This window comes from Monodon monoceros, unplaced genomic scaffold (genome assembly GCF_005190385.1).
Source record: "Monodon monoceros isolate NGI ecotype Baffin Bay Population unplaced genomic scaffold, NGI_Narwhal_1 Super_Scaffold_21, whole genome shotgun sequence".
Taxonomy (NCBI): Eukaryota; Metazoa; Chordata; class Mammalia; order Artiodactyla; family Monodontidae; genus Monodon; species Monodon monoceros.
In genome coordinates, this window is record NW_021703778.1 from 12914361 (window position 1) to 12931288 (window position 16928).

The window sequence follows — 16928 nt, forward strand, 5'->3', positions numbered from 1 at the left end:
GGGGGGGGGGGGGGGGGGGGGGGGGGGGGGGGGGGGGGGGGGTCTGCTGGCCCTACTGTGCCCTTGTCATAGGAAACCCCCCACTGAGCCTCTGCGAGGGGCTGGCTTCCCAGCTCCAAGCAGGTCTCTGTGAACGGGGACGATGGCACCGCTGTGCCCGTGCCCCTCCGGGGGAGACGCAGTCACAGCGCTGTGTCTCGCCTGCTTACGGAGCCAGGAAAGAGCCCTGGCAGCTGACACCGCCCCTGCTGCTGTGGGTGTCGCCCCTCATTTCTGAGCACCCAGCCGCTTACCTCGGTCCTGAAAAATGAACATGGTCCTTGTGTCCTTGCCATTGGAGTTTCCCTTTGGCCAAACGTTGCTGTTTGTGTCATTCTCAAGGAATCCCCAATCTGCTCTCTTGAGAAACAGAAGCATCCTCCCCGTGGCTTCTGAATGTAGGCCACGCAGATTCCACATTTGACGGGAGCATCTCAAAGGTGGTTGGTTGGATTTTTTTTTTTTTTTTTTTTTTAGTGGCAGCAGTCACAGTGTGTGTGACAGTGGCATCTGTTGGTCCTACGACTCTGCCTCGTTTTCACACACAGATTCCTAAGAGCCTTGGCTATTCAGACCAATATCCAAGCTCTTCTGCGTTACGAGTAGAGGCTTCATGTTCGGCTGCAGTGGAAGCTCCTGCAGCTACTGATGGTAATTCTGTCACTGTTCCTCTCCTCTCACGCTGCCCAGGCTGGTGCGGAGATCTCCACCGTGAACCCAGAACAGTATTCCAAGCGCTTTTTGGACTTTATTGGCCACATCTTGACGTAACGTCCTGCATGGCCGAAGACGGACGTGAGCGTGGGAAGGACAGAGGTGGCTTCGGCACAGGAAAAATGAAAACCAAACTCAGTGAAGCACACCTCCTCGTTTACATCTTCAGGCCAAGATGACTGATTTGGGGACTACTTGCTTTAACAGCTACCTGATATTTCCCAGCATCACTCTAGCTATTTCTGACTTGGGTGTGTATGTGGGGGGGGGGGCGGGGGGCGTGCGTGCGCACGCGCACGTGAGCATCTTAAAAATTGATGGATTGGTTGGTGGAAACCGACTTCGGTCAGAGTGTGTTTGGAGTAGTAACCCTCTGATTCCAGCTGTGGATGAATGAATGAATGAATGAATGAGTGAGCACATGCAGGGGGGAGGGGAGAAGGCAATGCATGTCAGACCAACCAGGTTGGCACCACACGATAAACTGTGGATCAGTTTATTTTTTGGAGTTGAAAGATGTGAGACGGTAATCGTAATAATAATGTAGATAATGATGATGATAATAATAATGATGGTGATTAAAAGGAAAAAAAACTTACTGCAGATGTTACACTTCTACCACGCACGCTGACACTCCTTAATAGTTGCACCCCGGGCGCTGGACGGAGGAGGCTGGCATCTCCCGCGCATCCTGGTTCAGGTGTCGGGACTCACGGTGTCTGGGGACAAATGTCCCTCCTCCAGCAGGAAGCTGATGCCCCTAGTGTCTCTCTCTGTACATTTTCACCTCAGTAAATACGCCCAGGAACACTGCTTACTTCTCTTTTCTTGCCTGGAGCTTCTTCACTGACACACTCTTACGTTGCAATATAGTAATTAATGCTACAAAATAAAAATAAAGCTTACCTGAAAAGTGCAGTTTTGGGCAATGGCATCTACATCTCCCATGGTGGGAAGGTGAGCAAAGCATTTAGAACTCTCAATTTTCCAGTTAAACAGTGGTATTTTGTTATGAATTTGCCTTTAACTGAAACCCTCAATATTACTGTTTACATTATTAGGAAAACAGGGATATTTTTGAATCTAAAAATTTAATGTACAGCATGTGATTTTTGAAGTTTACATGTAAAGTCATTTTACAGTGTAGGTGAAATGTTTGTCATATTTTGAAGTGTATCCTGCAGTCACATTTTAATGGTAGGCGGTCTTTTACAGTAAAAGGAAAAGGGTTGTTTTCCTCCGATGCACATTTATCAACCTAATGATTTTTTTTTTTTTTTTTAAGAAAATGTTTAACCCAGATCTGGTTACGCAAGTTCATTGCCCTAAACTGTGCTGACTGTGTCTAATCAAGTTATAAATTTCCAACATCGATCATGTATTTACCAACTTCCTGGCATTTTCTGAATGGTGTCAAGCTAAAATATTAGACTTGCTTAGAATAGGTTATACACTGTGCTAAAGCTGTGCCTTTGAAATTCTTTGTTTAAAACGTGAGATGATTTTTGTAGGCAGGTTCAGAAAAGAAAAAAAAAAAATCCACCCCCCAGTAATTACTTACAGCTCAACAAATACCCTGCACCATACTGCCTCTGCCAGTGACTTTCCTTCAGGGCTTATCAAGTCTGCAACTGTGCCCAACGTATGTGGGTTTACTTCAGAAAACACCAGGTGACAGCAGCCGGAATCCTGGGAAGCCAGCAGCAACTGACTTCACAGAGATTTGTTATCCTCAACAGACGATGTCAACAGCACTGTGACCTTGTTGTACAAATCTGTATTTTATGTGTTTAAATTAATTGAGATGGTGATTTAGTATTTTCCCCCCACCATTCATTCTGGCGTTGAGTCCCTTTCAGTGCTCTGAAGTTATGCTGTAGTTTCTTTGATCCAGGATTACAAAAGCGAGACCCTGAAGTAAAGAGAAGGTACCCATACATTATTTGAGTAACTGTTTCCTTTGTGGCCAATCCGTGTATGCTTCTAGAAGTTTACCAAATGCTTTATTTTTGTCTGTAACAGTCTCTGTCATCCGTTCTGTTGATCAACTCTTCGGACAGAGTGAGGAAGTTTGCCTTGTATCTCCTAGTGCTAACAGTACACTCCAGTCATGAGCCAGGCTTTACAAAATAAAGCACTTTGATGACTCACAAGGTGGAGCCTTTGTGCCTCTCTCTCAATTGTGTGTCTCTCTATTGCAAACAAAGTTTAAATACTCGGTACTAAGAGTGTCTTTAGCTGATCCCTGAAGAAGTAAAAGTAAAATTGAGTCTTTTCACGAACTAGAGCTTTGCCTTCAACCTGTGAACTATTAGTATAAATGATAGAGACTTCCATGACAAAATCAACTTACTGAAAGACAGACAGAGAAAAGAAATCTCTTTACTGAATACCCTTTAAAGTTACACAGTCTTGTTTTTTAAATTTACCAACCATAGTTCTGTGTGTCAGCGTTTTTTTGGAACTTTACTGGGACACCATTGGTGGCTAGAAGGCTTTTTAGAGCGTTCCATTGTCACTGGTGCCAGGTGAGCAAACACTGTTCAGCTGTAGCACTTGTTTTGAAAATGTGTAACTGTTGTAATGCGATTGAGATGCGAGGGAATCATTTGAGCGTCATGCACTTTTCACATTTGCTGCATGCATGTTGGTCCTCACAGAACATTAGATGAACACAGAAGACGGCACCCAGCTGAACTGTGCCAGTAGGAACATGCCAGACACACCCTCAAACATCTACCTCAGCTCCACACGCTGGGGGGCACAGTGGCCAGGACCTGGAGCTGTGACTGTGCCTCTGACCTCACATCACTCTCCCTGCCTCACTTCCAAAAACCCAAGAGCTGCAGCCCTTCTGACGCCCACTACCCACGACCACAGGCATCCTCCAGGTCTTTTTCAAGATAATGTGCCACATTTATTGTGGTATTTATATATTTCCTGACCATTTAGTATGTTTAAAACTGTGCTACTGTTTGTATTAATAGGCTCCTTTTTTTTCAGTGTATCACTAATGACATTTTCGGGTGTTGTGCCCCAATCCCATCATTCCCATGAGCTCTGTGGTTTTTTCTGTGCAATTTTGCACAGAGCAGGGATGTTTAGGAACATATGTTACACTACAGCAGAGCTGACTGTGGTCAGCAGGGAGCTTAAATTCCATTTTCTTTGTGGAACACAGACATTCATTTTCATTTTGGTTATTTAATTTCGTGGGTTGAATTCACATTAGTCCCAGAAAATTGGTTATTGCTAATTCATAGAACGACCAGCGTTGGTCTAAAGCATTAATCCTTCATGCGGGCACTTATGGAAACACTGGTTAAGGGTTAACTACAAGAGATTAGGAACTGTATATAATAATAATGAAGTGGTAATGCATATAATATATAAATGTGTAAAATGAAGTGGGGGGGTGGAAAGAAGGCAAGGCCGAGAGGTTTAAGCCCTGGAGTTCTTAGCATCCATGGACTCTGGAGGCCCCAGCACCACTGCACACGGCCTCTCCAGGAATTCTGTAATTAACACAAAAACAGTGGTCATAGTGTGTGTCCTGCACGTGTACAGCCTTCTTCCAGCTCTTAAAATCACACCCCATCTCTTCCTCTCTCCCTATCTTAAACAGCACTTTACTCGGCTCCAGTCACGTGACTGCTTTGTTAAAAATGAAAGTTACCTCTGAAGGGCAGAAACCTGCCCGCCGTTTGGATTCCCGTGCACGGGAGCTACCTGACTCGCCTGCTCGGTCCCGGCCCTGCCACAGCCCCTCTTCACACGCGACTGGCCTGGCTCTGCAACCGTCGGCGCACCGTAAAGTGGCCCAGAAGACCGGCGAAGTGTCTGGAAAAGTAGAATCGACAAGTTCCTGAGTGATTATTGAAAGTCCTTCATAAACGGAAACCCCGTCATCTAAACCAAATGTCCTTCAGAAGTTTAGCCCTGTTTTCGTGATTCTGTGAAAATCCTGCCAAAGGGCCATTAACATGCCGTAGTCTGTAATTTTCTCACTCTTAAATACTTGTTTAGTTTAACTTCATAAGAGAAGGACAAAGGTTAGGATTTCTCCGAATCCACCGTGATATGTCTGTGTTTTATGGAATCCTACACGTGCTGCTGGGAGAGGGGTCCCGGATGAGGAAACCTTGGCCCCGAGAAGCTAAGGGACTTGTCTGAGGTCACATGAGAGTTGACGGCAAAGCCAGGGCTGGGACTGGGCTCTGTGGCAACTCAGGATTGAAAGTTGAATGTGTGAGCAACGGGCCTGGCACCCCCTGGGGCTCCAGAGCTCACGGCCACCCCTCCTCTGTCAAAGCTATTCTTTCACCTGTCCCTTCAGCTGCCTCCGGAGAGCCCTGCCTGGCATGCACCCTCTGGAATTTTATAGCAAATGGTCCACACATTTCATTTTATGAGAGTCAATCTATATCATTCCATTTTCCTATCATTTTCTCCTAGTCCAACAGCATTTTATTACTGTCACTTGACTTTTTAAATCAAAGGGTCTCACTGGGGAATATAAAAATATCCCTAGACCTACCGAATGGCAGTCTCTGGAGGTGGACCTTGAAAATCTATAAATGTTTCCCAGGTGCTTCTGATGCATGACCTGGTCTGGAAAACACTCTCTTGTGTTTTCCCTCCCAATGAACTGATCACTAATTTTAAATATTTGTTGTAATATGCTTCCCTCCCCCTCCTTCCTACCTCTCCCCCTCCCCCTTTTTCTGTACTTGTAATATATGAACAAAGTAGTTTCTTATTGATTAGAGCAGGGGTCAGCCAACCACAACCTGAAGGCCAAATCCAGGCCACCACATGATTTTTGTAAATAAAGTTTTACTGAAACACAGCCATGCCCATGCATTCACATATTTTCTATGGCTGCTTTCAAACCATAGTGGCAGTTTGTAGAGCTGTGCCTAAGACTGATGGCCCACGAAGCCTAAAACATTTTACTATGTAGCCCTTTTCAGAGAAAGTTCGCTGACCCCTGAAAGAGAGCCTCATTTTAGTATCACAATGTAGTTTCTACAAAACCATGGACTTCAGCTACAATTATCTACATAGATCTTTCACCTCCCATCTGGAGACACTGAGATTTCTTTCATTCTTTTACTAAAGTTGTTGCGATTTCATGATTGCCCTTGGTTTTTACTTAAGTTATACTGTCCTTTGAGTTTGTGTTTTAGTAAATTGCTGTGGTTATTTAAATTAACATCACAGTTACCAGTGGAGCTGACTGTCTGAGACACCCATTTATAAAAGGGTCATAACTTCAAGTCATTCGGTCAGTTGGTTAAAGTCCTGTAAAAAAGGAGGCCTAAGTTCTTCAACATATGTGACATTTTCTTAAGAAACAACTTTAATATCTTCATACACACTTTAAAAATTTTTTTGGCCTCAGGTACTATTAGTTAAGGTCTCTGTGGCAACTAATACATGCTACTGCTATTTTTACTTAATTTTACCAAACCCCATAGTATTAAAATATAAGAATTTGGTTGCACTGTGTTTACCTAGTATTTTTTCCTCTTAAGCTTCTGGGTGGTCGTGGGTGGGGGGGGGGGACGGTCAGTGCCTTAAATGACCTCAGATAGTTTCCCCAAAATTCCAGAAAGGACCTTCTTCTGGCTTTGGTTGTACTTATATATCCCCAAACCAGGGTTTGACCAGGCAAAATAAGGCAGTTTTCCATTTAAATTCTGAGAATTGAAATCATCCTTCTCCCATCTGCCCTCTTTTTTTTTTTTTTTCACCAGACTGTGGAGTTGATTTCCTAAAAATTAGCAGGTCTTTGTAAGTCTCTAAAGATAAATGAATAATCAGAGTGAATAAAACGTGCTACTGCAGTGAATGCAGACGCACTGCTGGGCATGAAAGCAGAATGTCCTCACATTGTCAAACACAAGGGCCCCAGAATCAAACACTGAGCGTTTAACTGTGAAGTCATTCATTTTTTCCTTTAATATTTTCCTACATGGGCTTACTTAGTTTTTAATTAAACAAAATGCCATAAACTGAGCATCGCCTCTTCTGATCAAAAATAAGAAGCAGCAAAAATGCTAAAAATACACAAATGAATTGTGTGTACTGATCACAGCTCTAGAGACCAGACTCAGGGGCATCTGGGATTTGCTGACTGGGCTCACATCCACTGTTCCCATGTGGGTGGAGGATACATATGCCATTGATGTATAGATGTTCTTGGCTTCTTCCAGTCTTCTTGGCTATTCTAAATTATGTTATGTAAAATGGGGTTTACATCATCAATATGATAAAACTTAATTTTGCAGTCTTTATATTAACTCAGGTGTTTACATTATGCTTTACAGTTTATAAAGCACTTTCCTTCACTTTCTCTCATTTAAATCTCATACCCATGGTTTTATTTTTATTACTATTCTCCTTTCACAATTGAGAACACTGAGGCTCAGACAGGTTGGTTAGCTCTGAGGTAGTGAGTCACAGAGCCAGGTGGTCTTGGCATTCTCTGCACTGTGTCCAGCGCTCTTGGCACCACATCCCGTCACCTCTGCTTTCACGTCTCCCAAACTATTAGATGTCCGATCCAATTTCCTTCCATTTAGTGCACGTGGAGTCAAACTGCTTCCTACACCTTTGTATTGCACTTCATCTGATTTGGGCAGTCATAGCTGGCCTGCCTTGTTTACAGCTCTTTAAACCTGGTGCCTTCTGAGACTTACCCCCATGGCTTCCCTAGAGAGCAGATGAAAAGAATCAAACACTAATCCAGGTGTCACTGTGAAGGTATTTTGTAGATAGGATGGAAGTCTATCATCCGTATACTTTAACTACAGGAGATTATTAGAGACAACCTGGGTGGGCCTGAGTCAATTAAGCTGAAAGGCCTTAAGGGCAGAACTTAAGTTTCCCAGAAGAAGAAATTCTACCTGTGGACAGGAGCTCCAGCTCATGCCTAAGAGTTCCAGCCCACCCTTCCTGGGAGTCTGCTCTATGGATTTTGGACCTACGTAAACAGTCCCCACAGTCGCATAAACCAATGCCTTGCAATAAATGTCTTAATATATAACTCCTACTAGATGGGTTTTTCTGATGGAACTCTGACATACAGATCTTCCAGAGCTTTTCAAAAACAAGGGGAAGAGGCACTTCTGGAATGATGGGATGAAAACCTCTGAAAAATCCACTCCTCCATGAAAGCAATCAGAACTAGCAGACACTGTCATACTCAACTTTCCCAGAACTCTGGACATGAGCCAAAAGAGACTTTACTCAAGAAAACAAGTGAATCTTGGAAAGAACAGTGAGCTCTCTGTGTTTTATCTTACCTCATGTAAATACTAAACGAGGTCCTTTGAGCTGAAATGAGAGTGAAGTCATCAAGATGGTGGCGTAGGAGGCCCTAGACCCTCCTTCCCCTACTAACACACCAACTCAGCGGCAATTCACAAAGTCTCTTTTTGAGAAATCCAGAAAGCAAGTGAAAGGCTCCTGCGCCTGGGAGAACACAAAACTAGACCCACTGAAGTCAGCAGGAAGATTCAGGTTTCCCTTTCGCTGTTGTCCCTGTACCTGGCACAGCACCCTGCCATCAGGAAGAGACCCCCTCGCTCTCTGCTTAAGCCAGCGGAAAGAAGGGATTGCTTTACACATCCAGCACCCCCTCAGCTCCTCCAAGGGGCCTCCTCAGAGGGGCTTGGGCTGGCAGATGCCACAGACCTTCCCCCTGCCTAGCAGACAGTGAGTGGATGAGAAACCCCAGCTGTCGGCACCCTCTAGGGAGGGGAAGAGCTGATCTGTACGTCTACCATCCAAACTTCTCCAGGACTGTCCGAAGCACTAGCATTGGTCTTTCCAGTCTTGAATCTCTAACAGGCGTGCACAGTCTAGCTGCCTGGAAGAGAACAGAGACAACAGTTTGGACTGAGACGCCAGAGCTCCCCCCAGCCCCCTCACAGCACAGAGTAGCTGACAAAAACAATAGCTGTCTGCTTCTCCCTGAGGAGGGAAGAGTTGACAAAGACCCCCGGAATCTCTAACTGGGCTGATTGATGGGGGTTTTCTCCTGTACGAGACCAGTCCATGAAGACTGGAAGATGCACCTGTTTTGTCCAATGCACAGATACCAACACAGAAAGTCAAGGAAAATGAAAATCAGGCAAAGATGTTCAAAACAAAGGAACAAGACTTGTGTCTAGAATTCATCAAGAACTCTTACGACTCAACAATAAGAGAAACACATTTTTAAACGAGGAAAGAATTTGAATAGACGTTTCTCCAAAGGAGATACACAAATGGTCAATAAGCACTTTGAAAGATGCTCAACATCATTAGTTATTAGGGAAATGCAAATCAAAGCCACAGACCACTTCACTCCCACTAGGATGGATAAAATTTAAAAGACAGACAACGGCAAGCATTGGTGAAGATGTGGAGGAACTGGGACACTCAAACACTGCTGGTGGAATGTGAAATGGTGCGGCCACTTTGGAAAACAGCCTGGCAGGTTCTCAAATGGTTACGCATAGGTTACCATAGGACTCAGGAATTCTATTCCTAGGTATATACCAGAGAGAAGGGCTGCATGGCTTCTAGAAGAATCTATTCCCTGCCTTTTCCAGCATCTAGAGGCTGCCTGCATTGTGGGCTTGTGGCCCCTTCTTTCATCTTCAAAGCCAGCAGTGTAGCATCTTCATTTCAATCTCTCTCTCTCTCTTTCCCTCCCACTCTCTCCCCACCTCTCTCTCTGACTCTGCTTCTGTCATCACATCTCCTTCTTGATTAAATTAGCTAGTGGTCCATTTTGTACTTTCTTCCCAAAGGACCAGAATTCTGATTAATGGATTTGATCTACTATTTTTGTTTTCACCCTCAGTAATCTCTGCATTTATCTTTATTATCTTTTTCTGCTTTCTTTTAGTTCATTTTATTGTTCCTTTTTTTCCTAGATTTTTGAACTGGGAATCTAATTCATTTATTTTCATTTAAAATTTGTACTTGATATACGTGTTTAGGGCTATGAATTTTTTTCTGAACATTGCTTCTTATAATAGAAGTAATATGCTTTTGCTTTATAGACTTCATTATCATAACTTTTCAGAAATTCTGTAATTTTTGTTTCTAATTCCCTTTTAACCCAAGAGTTGTCGAATAGAAATTTTTTTTTAGTTTCCAGGTGTAAGTGCCTTTTTATTGTTTTTAGTTTCATTTTTAATTTCTAGCTTTCTTACATTGTGTTCAGAAACTGTTAGTAACATCTGACTTTAATGAAGGCCTGTCAATGATTTCCTTCTGTCCTAAGATACGATAATTTTTCAAGACTGTTCATATGTACTTAAAAGGAAGGTATATTCTATATTAGCAGGGAGTAGTGTTTGATATACATCCAAAGGATTCAAAGACCCAGCGTGCGCAATTCGCTCTGTCGGTGATATTGTCTGAACTGTAACCCACAATAACTGTACGTCCCAGTTTTTGTTGCTTTGTTCAAGTTTACACACACTTTCATGTGACCAAGAGCCCCCCACCGCCGTCACACACTATCACTCTCAACTTCACTCAGATTGCCTCTTTTATCAAATCAATGGCAAAGTTTTCACTCACCTCTTTCTGATGACCACAGTTCGAATTTTCCTATAGTCTTTAATGTCACAATCCTGGCGAGTGTGCATGACCCCCAAACACCGGGTGCCCTGGGGCAGGCTCAGAGCCGCCACAGAGCTCCGGGCCAGCAGGTGCCGGGTTCCCGCCGCCGCCATCTTGCTAGGCTGACCCTTGACCTGGCGTGACGTTGCGTCTGTACCCGCATATGTGCACTCTCACTATCCTTTAATAGGCATCCTTTGACTCCCATTATGTGTACAGCAACATACAACCTTTCTCTACTTTCCTCTCTCTCTCTCTCTCTCCCTTCTCCTCCCATTTTGAGCTGCATTCTTTCTACTTTCTCAGAATATACATGTTTCTATGTTATTATTATACCCATAATCTCACCTTTATTTTAGCCATGGATCTGCAATTAAATATGGGACATGCTCACCATCCGTGAGCATTTTAGCCAAGTTTCCCCAATCATCTCTTATTAGGTCAGTCTCATCCCACTGAGCCTCACGTGAGACTCAGTGCTGACAACTTAATTGCAGCTTCATGAGAGACCTTTAGGCCGAGGCACCCAGCTAAACTGCGGGTAGATTCCTGACTCACGGAATCTGTGAGATAATAGTTGTTTGCTATTTTAAGCTGCTAAATTTGGAGGTAATTTGTTATACCAAAATAGATAACAAATACCCCAGGATCTCTCAAAGTTGATCGTCTCAGGTTCATTTTGAGTGTGCCCAGTTGCCGCCCCCCCCCCAGCTTTTTTTAATGTGGTAAAATACACATAGCATAAAATTTTCCATTTTAATCATTTTTTAAGTGTAGAGTTCAGCACCGTTAGGTACATTCACACTGTTGTACAAACTATCTTCAGAACTCTTTTCATCTCACAAAACTGAAACTCTATACCTATGAAGCAACAGCTCTCATATCCCACCACTCCCCCTGGCAACCACCGTTTCACTTTCTGTATCTATGAACTTGACTCCTCTGGATTCTTCATATTAGTGGAACCATAAAGTATTTGTCTTTCTGTGACTGGCCTCTCTCACTTAGCATAACGTCCTCAAGTTCAGCCACGTTGTAGCCTATGTCAGAATTTCCTTCCCTTTTAAGTACAGTATTCCATTGCATGTATACACCACATTTTATTTATCCATTCATCTACTGATAGACTTGGGTTGCTTCCACCGTTTGGCTATTGTGAATAATGCTGCTATGAACATGGATGCCGGTAGGTCCTTTTAATAGATAGGTTCAGGGTTTGTTTGTTCGTTTCCAGGAAGTTTTCTTGGATTATAATTTTAAACATTAGTTTGGTTCCATTGCTTTGATCTTCTGCAGGGTCTCCAACTATAACAATATTGGACCTACTTCGCCCTCCATTTCAACCACTTTTTCTATGATCCATTTCACATCTTAATTTACCTAGTTTTTTGTCTCTTGATTTTTTTCCCTATGTTTTTCTTCAATATCCTTTATTAAAATTTCATTAGAATCTATTCTCCTTTGGATACCTTGTAATTGAACCTTCGTTTCTGAGAAGATATTGTATTTTCCTATTGTTTTCCTGAGTTCAGTATTCCCCTGTTTCATATCTTACCTTTTTCTTCTCATTTTTGTTCTTCATTTTTGTATTTCTGGTTCACGATGTTTCATCAAATCTCCAAATGCTGTTCGAACATATTTAATCCAGTTTGAAGTATCACATTATAGTTTTCTTCAGCTTCACAGTTGTTTTTCTGGAGAGAATTTTCACTGTCGGAATACTGTGCTTTCTAATATTACAATAGTTTTGTATGGATGTGGTCTGGTCTCTCCTCTTTGCTCACGTTTCCTCAGTAGGGTGGGAGGAGGCATTGGCATGCTTTTTGTTTCTGCAGGATCTGTAATTTTCTCCTCGTTTCCTTCCCTCACTGCCACATCTCCAATAGGTACCTTCTTTCCCTGTAGAGCTGAGTCTCCCCTAGAAGAGAGGAGGAGACTTGGCGGCTTCTCCAAGAGGCCACTTCCTTTCCTACACGCTTGCCAGCTGCTTCCCTGTAGCCAGTGCTATGAATTACCAAGTCCTGACTTGCATCCTGTATTTTCTATTTGGACTGTTTCTTTCTGGGAGTAACTCTTCTGTCTTCTGTACCCCTCTGCTCCTTTTTCTTGAGTCTCTTAAGCTTCCTTTCCCCTGCTGTCCTCACCCATAGGTTTGCAGTGGTGAGTGGATGCGGTGAGGACAGGAGCTGTTGGAATTTGGTTAGTTTTCTACCTACAGGTCATTTGAGCGTCATGGTGTTCCCTGTCTCCTCTTACTGCTGAAGAGGTGGGTCATGTGTGGTTTTATTTGCTCTCCTTAATGGATTTATAGGTATGTGGGGAGGGGCAGTGGGAAGATTCAGAATTGGGCGGCCACCATTGTCCTCCAAACCTGAAAGTTCTGAGCTTTACATCGTGTTCCCTGGGGTTGGGACCTGGGTCCTCTGCTCACCGTATAAAACCAGTTCTAGTCAACTTTCATGACTCCAGTTACCAAGTGCACATCATTAACTCCCACATGTGTATCTGCTGCCCAGACGTCTCCTCTGAGACCCAGAACTTTAGCTAATTGCCTACTCATCCTCCTCACCTGAATGTCTCAAAGGCCCTTAATTTACAGACCCTGCAAACACCAAACTAAAGTCATGCTATTACCTTCCGCAAACCCAGGCTTCCTCCGGTGTTTCCTATCTTACTCCCATCTGTTTAGGCATATAAGCCAATATCTTAGGAGTCATTCCTCCCCAACCTCAATTCCATCACCCCTCTGACATCCAGTAATATCACATCCTCCACGTTCTCCCTCCTGAATGTCCCTCAGATTCACCCACTTCCTCCAAATCCACCCACCCTGTTTAAAGCGCCAGGCTTCACCCAGTTGCTCAAGCCACAAACCTGGGAACTTCCATTACTCATTCCTTTCCCTCATTACCCCATACCATCAATTAGCAGATCCTGCTGGCTTTCCTTTCACAGTATCTCGTTCCATCAACTTCTCTGTTTCCACGGCTACCATTCTGGTCCAGGCTGCCATCATCCCTCACCGAGCACCCTTTTGCTAAAAGGTATATTCTCTTCTTCCTGAAAGGTAAATCAAAGCCTATCGCTCACATAAAGAAAGTCTTTCAGTGGCTCTCATTGTACTTAGAATAAGATCCCCTCCTCACATGGCCTGCCATACCTTAGATCATATTGCCCCTGCCTGGGTTTTTGGGGGGGGTTTCTGTTATTTATTATTGTCTTATTCCTTCAAAAGAATAATTTATTAAAGTATAGTTGACACATAACATATTAGTTTCAGGTGTACAACATAATTATTTGATATTTGTGTACCCTGTGAAATGATCACTACAGCAGATCTAGTTAACATCCATCAGCTTACATAGTTACAAATTCTTTTTTCTTGTGGTGAGAACTTTTAAGATCTGCTCTCTTAGCAGCTTTCGAATGTACGATACAGTATCATTAAACTTAGTCACCAACAACTTATTCTCAGACTGGTTTAAGGTTTGATTTCTTGGAGCTTCCTCTGGATGGGGGACGTGGTCAGGTGTCTGTGCTTCAAAGGGCCCTCGTAATAGACAGTGGGACCAGCACACGGCTAGTTCTCCTTTCTCCTGGTGGCTGCGAGCCTAGATACATCTGCTTGCATGTTAAGCAGAGAGGGTGATGCATGGCAGCTTTTAAAGCCCTTGTGTTTACAGAGAAAGCTGTGAGTTCACCTTGAGTTAAATTCTCACTTCCACATTCTCCACACCCCCAAGCAGATTTCATAAGTCTGGTCACACCTAGGTGCTGACTGGCGGGGCCTTCTCGTGGCTGAATTAAATCACACGTGTCACAGGGATGGTACCAGCTGCATATAGATTCACCTCATTATTCTTGGAGTGAATGTCAATTCAGCATTTATAACTTTTCTTGTGAAAAATAGGACGTGATGCTCTCCCCCGCCTTCTTTCTCCTTTTTATTTCCTCACTTATACTCATGTATTTGTTATTCCCCAGCCAGAATTCTCGCAGAGGCAAAAACAACTGAAACATGTGAATCAGATGTCAACAGCAAGCCCTGATACTTGTGCAGGGAGCAGCCTTAACAGTCAGCAAAGGAAGGGACGGTGCCGCACGCGCGGACTGGGTCCCAGACGCTTATAAAACCCGGAAAGAGCCTGAGAAAGCGCTGCCACGAATCAAGATCTCTGGACGAACGGAAAAGGCCTCTAGGATCCGACAGCACAGAATTGACATCACAATCTCCCACCTAGTACACTGTATGGACCTCCTGCTGTGTGCTAAGCTTCGTGTGAGCCACTGATGATGTAAAAGTAAACGAACTAAAATCAAGGAGCTTGCGGCCCAGCATAAAAGATAACGGCAATGTCCTGCCAGCACTGGAGGACTAGGGCTCCTGAGGAGGTGGGACCGTGCCCTGGGCACCATTATGCTAAGGGTCTGGGCCCCTGTTCTCTGCTCGCTGCCTGCGGGTAGATCTTTTGTCTCCTTTGCACACCCCGAATTTCTGAGTGGAAAGCTTAAGGTTCTTCTTCCGTATCCCATGGTAAGAACACAGACTTTAAAATCACTCAGATCCGAGGTTGAATCTCGGCTCTGCTGCGTGACCCCAGGCAGGCTTCTGAGCTTCCGTTTTCACGTTTATAGAAAGTGGACGATCTATAGCTCACATGGTTGCTTGGTGATGAGAGGAGATAACCTCTGTTATGCACTGGTTTTAGGACCTAGCACATAGTAGGTGTGTGTGTCCCACATTGCTCAGGACTCCGGGTATTCATCAGATGTTGCTAATTTATTAATTAGAAGGAATAATCCAATCCCTTTCCATATGGTCGTCTAACAAGACAGGTGAGTACCATACAGCAGATGCCGGATCGTTGTAAGAGATCTGTCAGCGTTCAGTCCTCATCCACAGTTTCCATTCCTTTCTATTTATGAATCAAATTATCAGAAAATGGTCCTTCCCTCTGTTCATTCTTCCTTTCAAACTTCCTTTCTTAGGTATTCTTATGATGTCCCAGAGCAAGGTCAGCCACGTCTAATATGTCAGAGCAAGGATGACGTTTGGGGGTTATGATTTGATGTGTAGGTACGACAAGGTAGGTTCCAAGGAAGCGGGAACAAATGGGTCACCAAACAGGATCATGTTGTGCCCTAGACGAAGTGATGTCTTTGCAGGCAGTTACAGGAAGCAACACTGGGACTTCCCCGGTGGTCCAGTGATTAAAACTTCGAGCTCCCAATGCAGGGGGCACAGGTTTGATCCCTGGTCAGGGAACTAAGATCCTGCAAGCTGCACGGCATGAGGCTTCAAACAAAACAAAAAAAGGAAGCAAGCAACACAGCAACGAGACGGATAGAACTGCATAGAACTGGGGACCTGCCTCAGGAGCCTGGGCTCTGTGGGGGAAGGCAGGGAAAACACGGGCGAGGAAGGAGGCTGACTCTTCACCCGCACACCAGCCTTCCGATGAGAATTTTCTCCCAGGCAGATGATATGACAGACTCTCACCTCCAGCGACAGGAAGACAGCTTCGCAGGACCTGGTGTACACGTGACTCGGATGGGTCTTCTGCTGGGCCGAGCACTGTATCTGAAGGCGTCGTAATAACATCTTAGACGTATGTTTCTTCACCTCATCATCACCCAGCTCCTCGCTCACCATCCTCTTGAAACCTTCCTCTCCGGCTAATGACTTCCAGCCTGATTTTCCTCTAGAGGTAAAGTGTGTGCAGCCCCTCTGTCAGAGTATTCTTTAGAGGATCTAGGATGCAACTCAGAAAAAAAAATAAGCTTCACTGTGGTAGGTGTTCAGGGAAAGCACGTTGATGGGTGTGTCCTCATCTTGAGAAGTCAGAGGCACGAGTCTGGTGAGCGAGAATGAATCTCAGCTTCTTGGATGTTGTGACTAAGTGAGCCTTAGATGTTTCACTAAATTTAAAAGCTAAATAATGAAAACTTCCTAAAATGTTTTTGAAGAGCAATGAAAAGGTTTAAAAAGTATAAGAAAAAAAAAGATGTCAGTCTCATTAAATTGTAAGTCTAGGCAAGGTCACAAAGAGAAACTCAATGACATAAATCCCCAAATCCTCAGTTTTTTGCTTGTGGCTTAAATCAGCCAATTCTCGCTTCCAGGGGATCCCGTTCTCAGAGCTGCCAGCAGCCCACTGAACGGAATCCCACTTAGCAAAGGTCAAACCCATCAACAAAGGTCAATGCTGTGGTGGCCCCCTCCCACAAAATTCTCCTGTCAAAACTTTAAGCACAGATTGGATAATAGCATGTTTCATTATCTAAAAGCAGAATAAAAATGTAAGTAAAATAAATTCCTATTTTTCAAGAATCAAAGTTATCTGAAAACAAGAGTTGGCAGATGCCTTTGCCGAGCTGCGCAATGATAAATGATGCCTGGGCACTGCACTATCCTGAAAGGCTTTATGACTCACCAAAGAGCCGCATCAATCATGGCTGGATGGGTCTGTGTGGTGTGAATGTTATTAGGGCCTTTGAACACTTTTTTGAAATTACGTGGTTCACTTAGGGCATATTAATCAACTGAA

The 16928-nt window shown here is 43.9% G+C and overlaps 1 protein-coding gene across 1 annotated transcript in view; it reads left to right on the forward strand.

Moving 5' to 3' along the window:
• The window catches only part of PIP4K2A (phosphatidylinositol-5-phosphate 4-kinase type 2 alpha), a 175273-nt gene extending 174171 nt beyond the window's left edge, over nucleotides 1-1102 (forward strand). Inside the window, exon 10 of the mRNA XM_029236948.1 lies at nucleotides 730-1102. Coding sequence (XP_029092781.1) covers nucleotides 730-810 — 81 coding nt within the window. The 3' untranslated portion in view covers nucleotides 811-1102. The remainder of the gene's footprint in view (nucleotides 1-729) is intronic.
• The last annotated feature ends 15826 nt before the right edge of the window (nucleotides 1103-16928 follow it).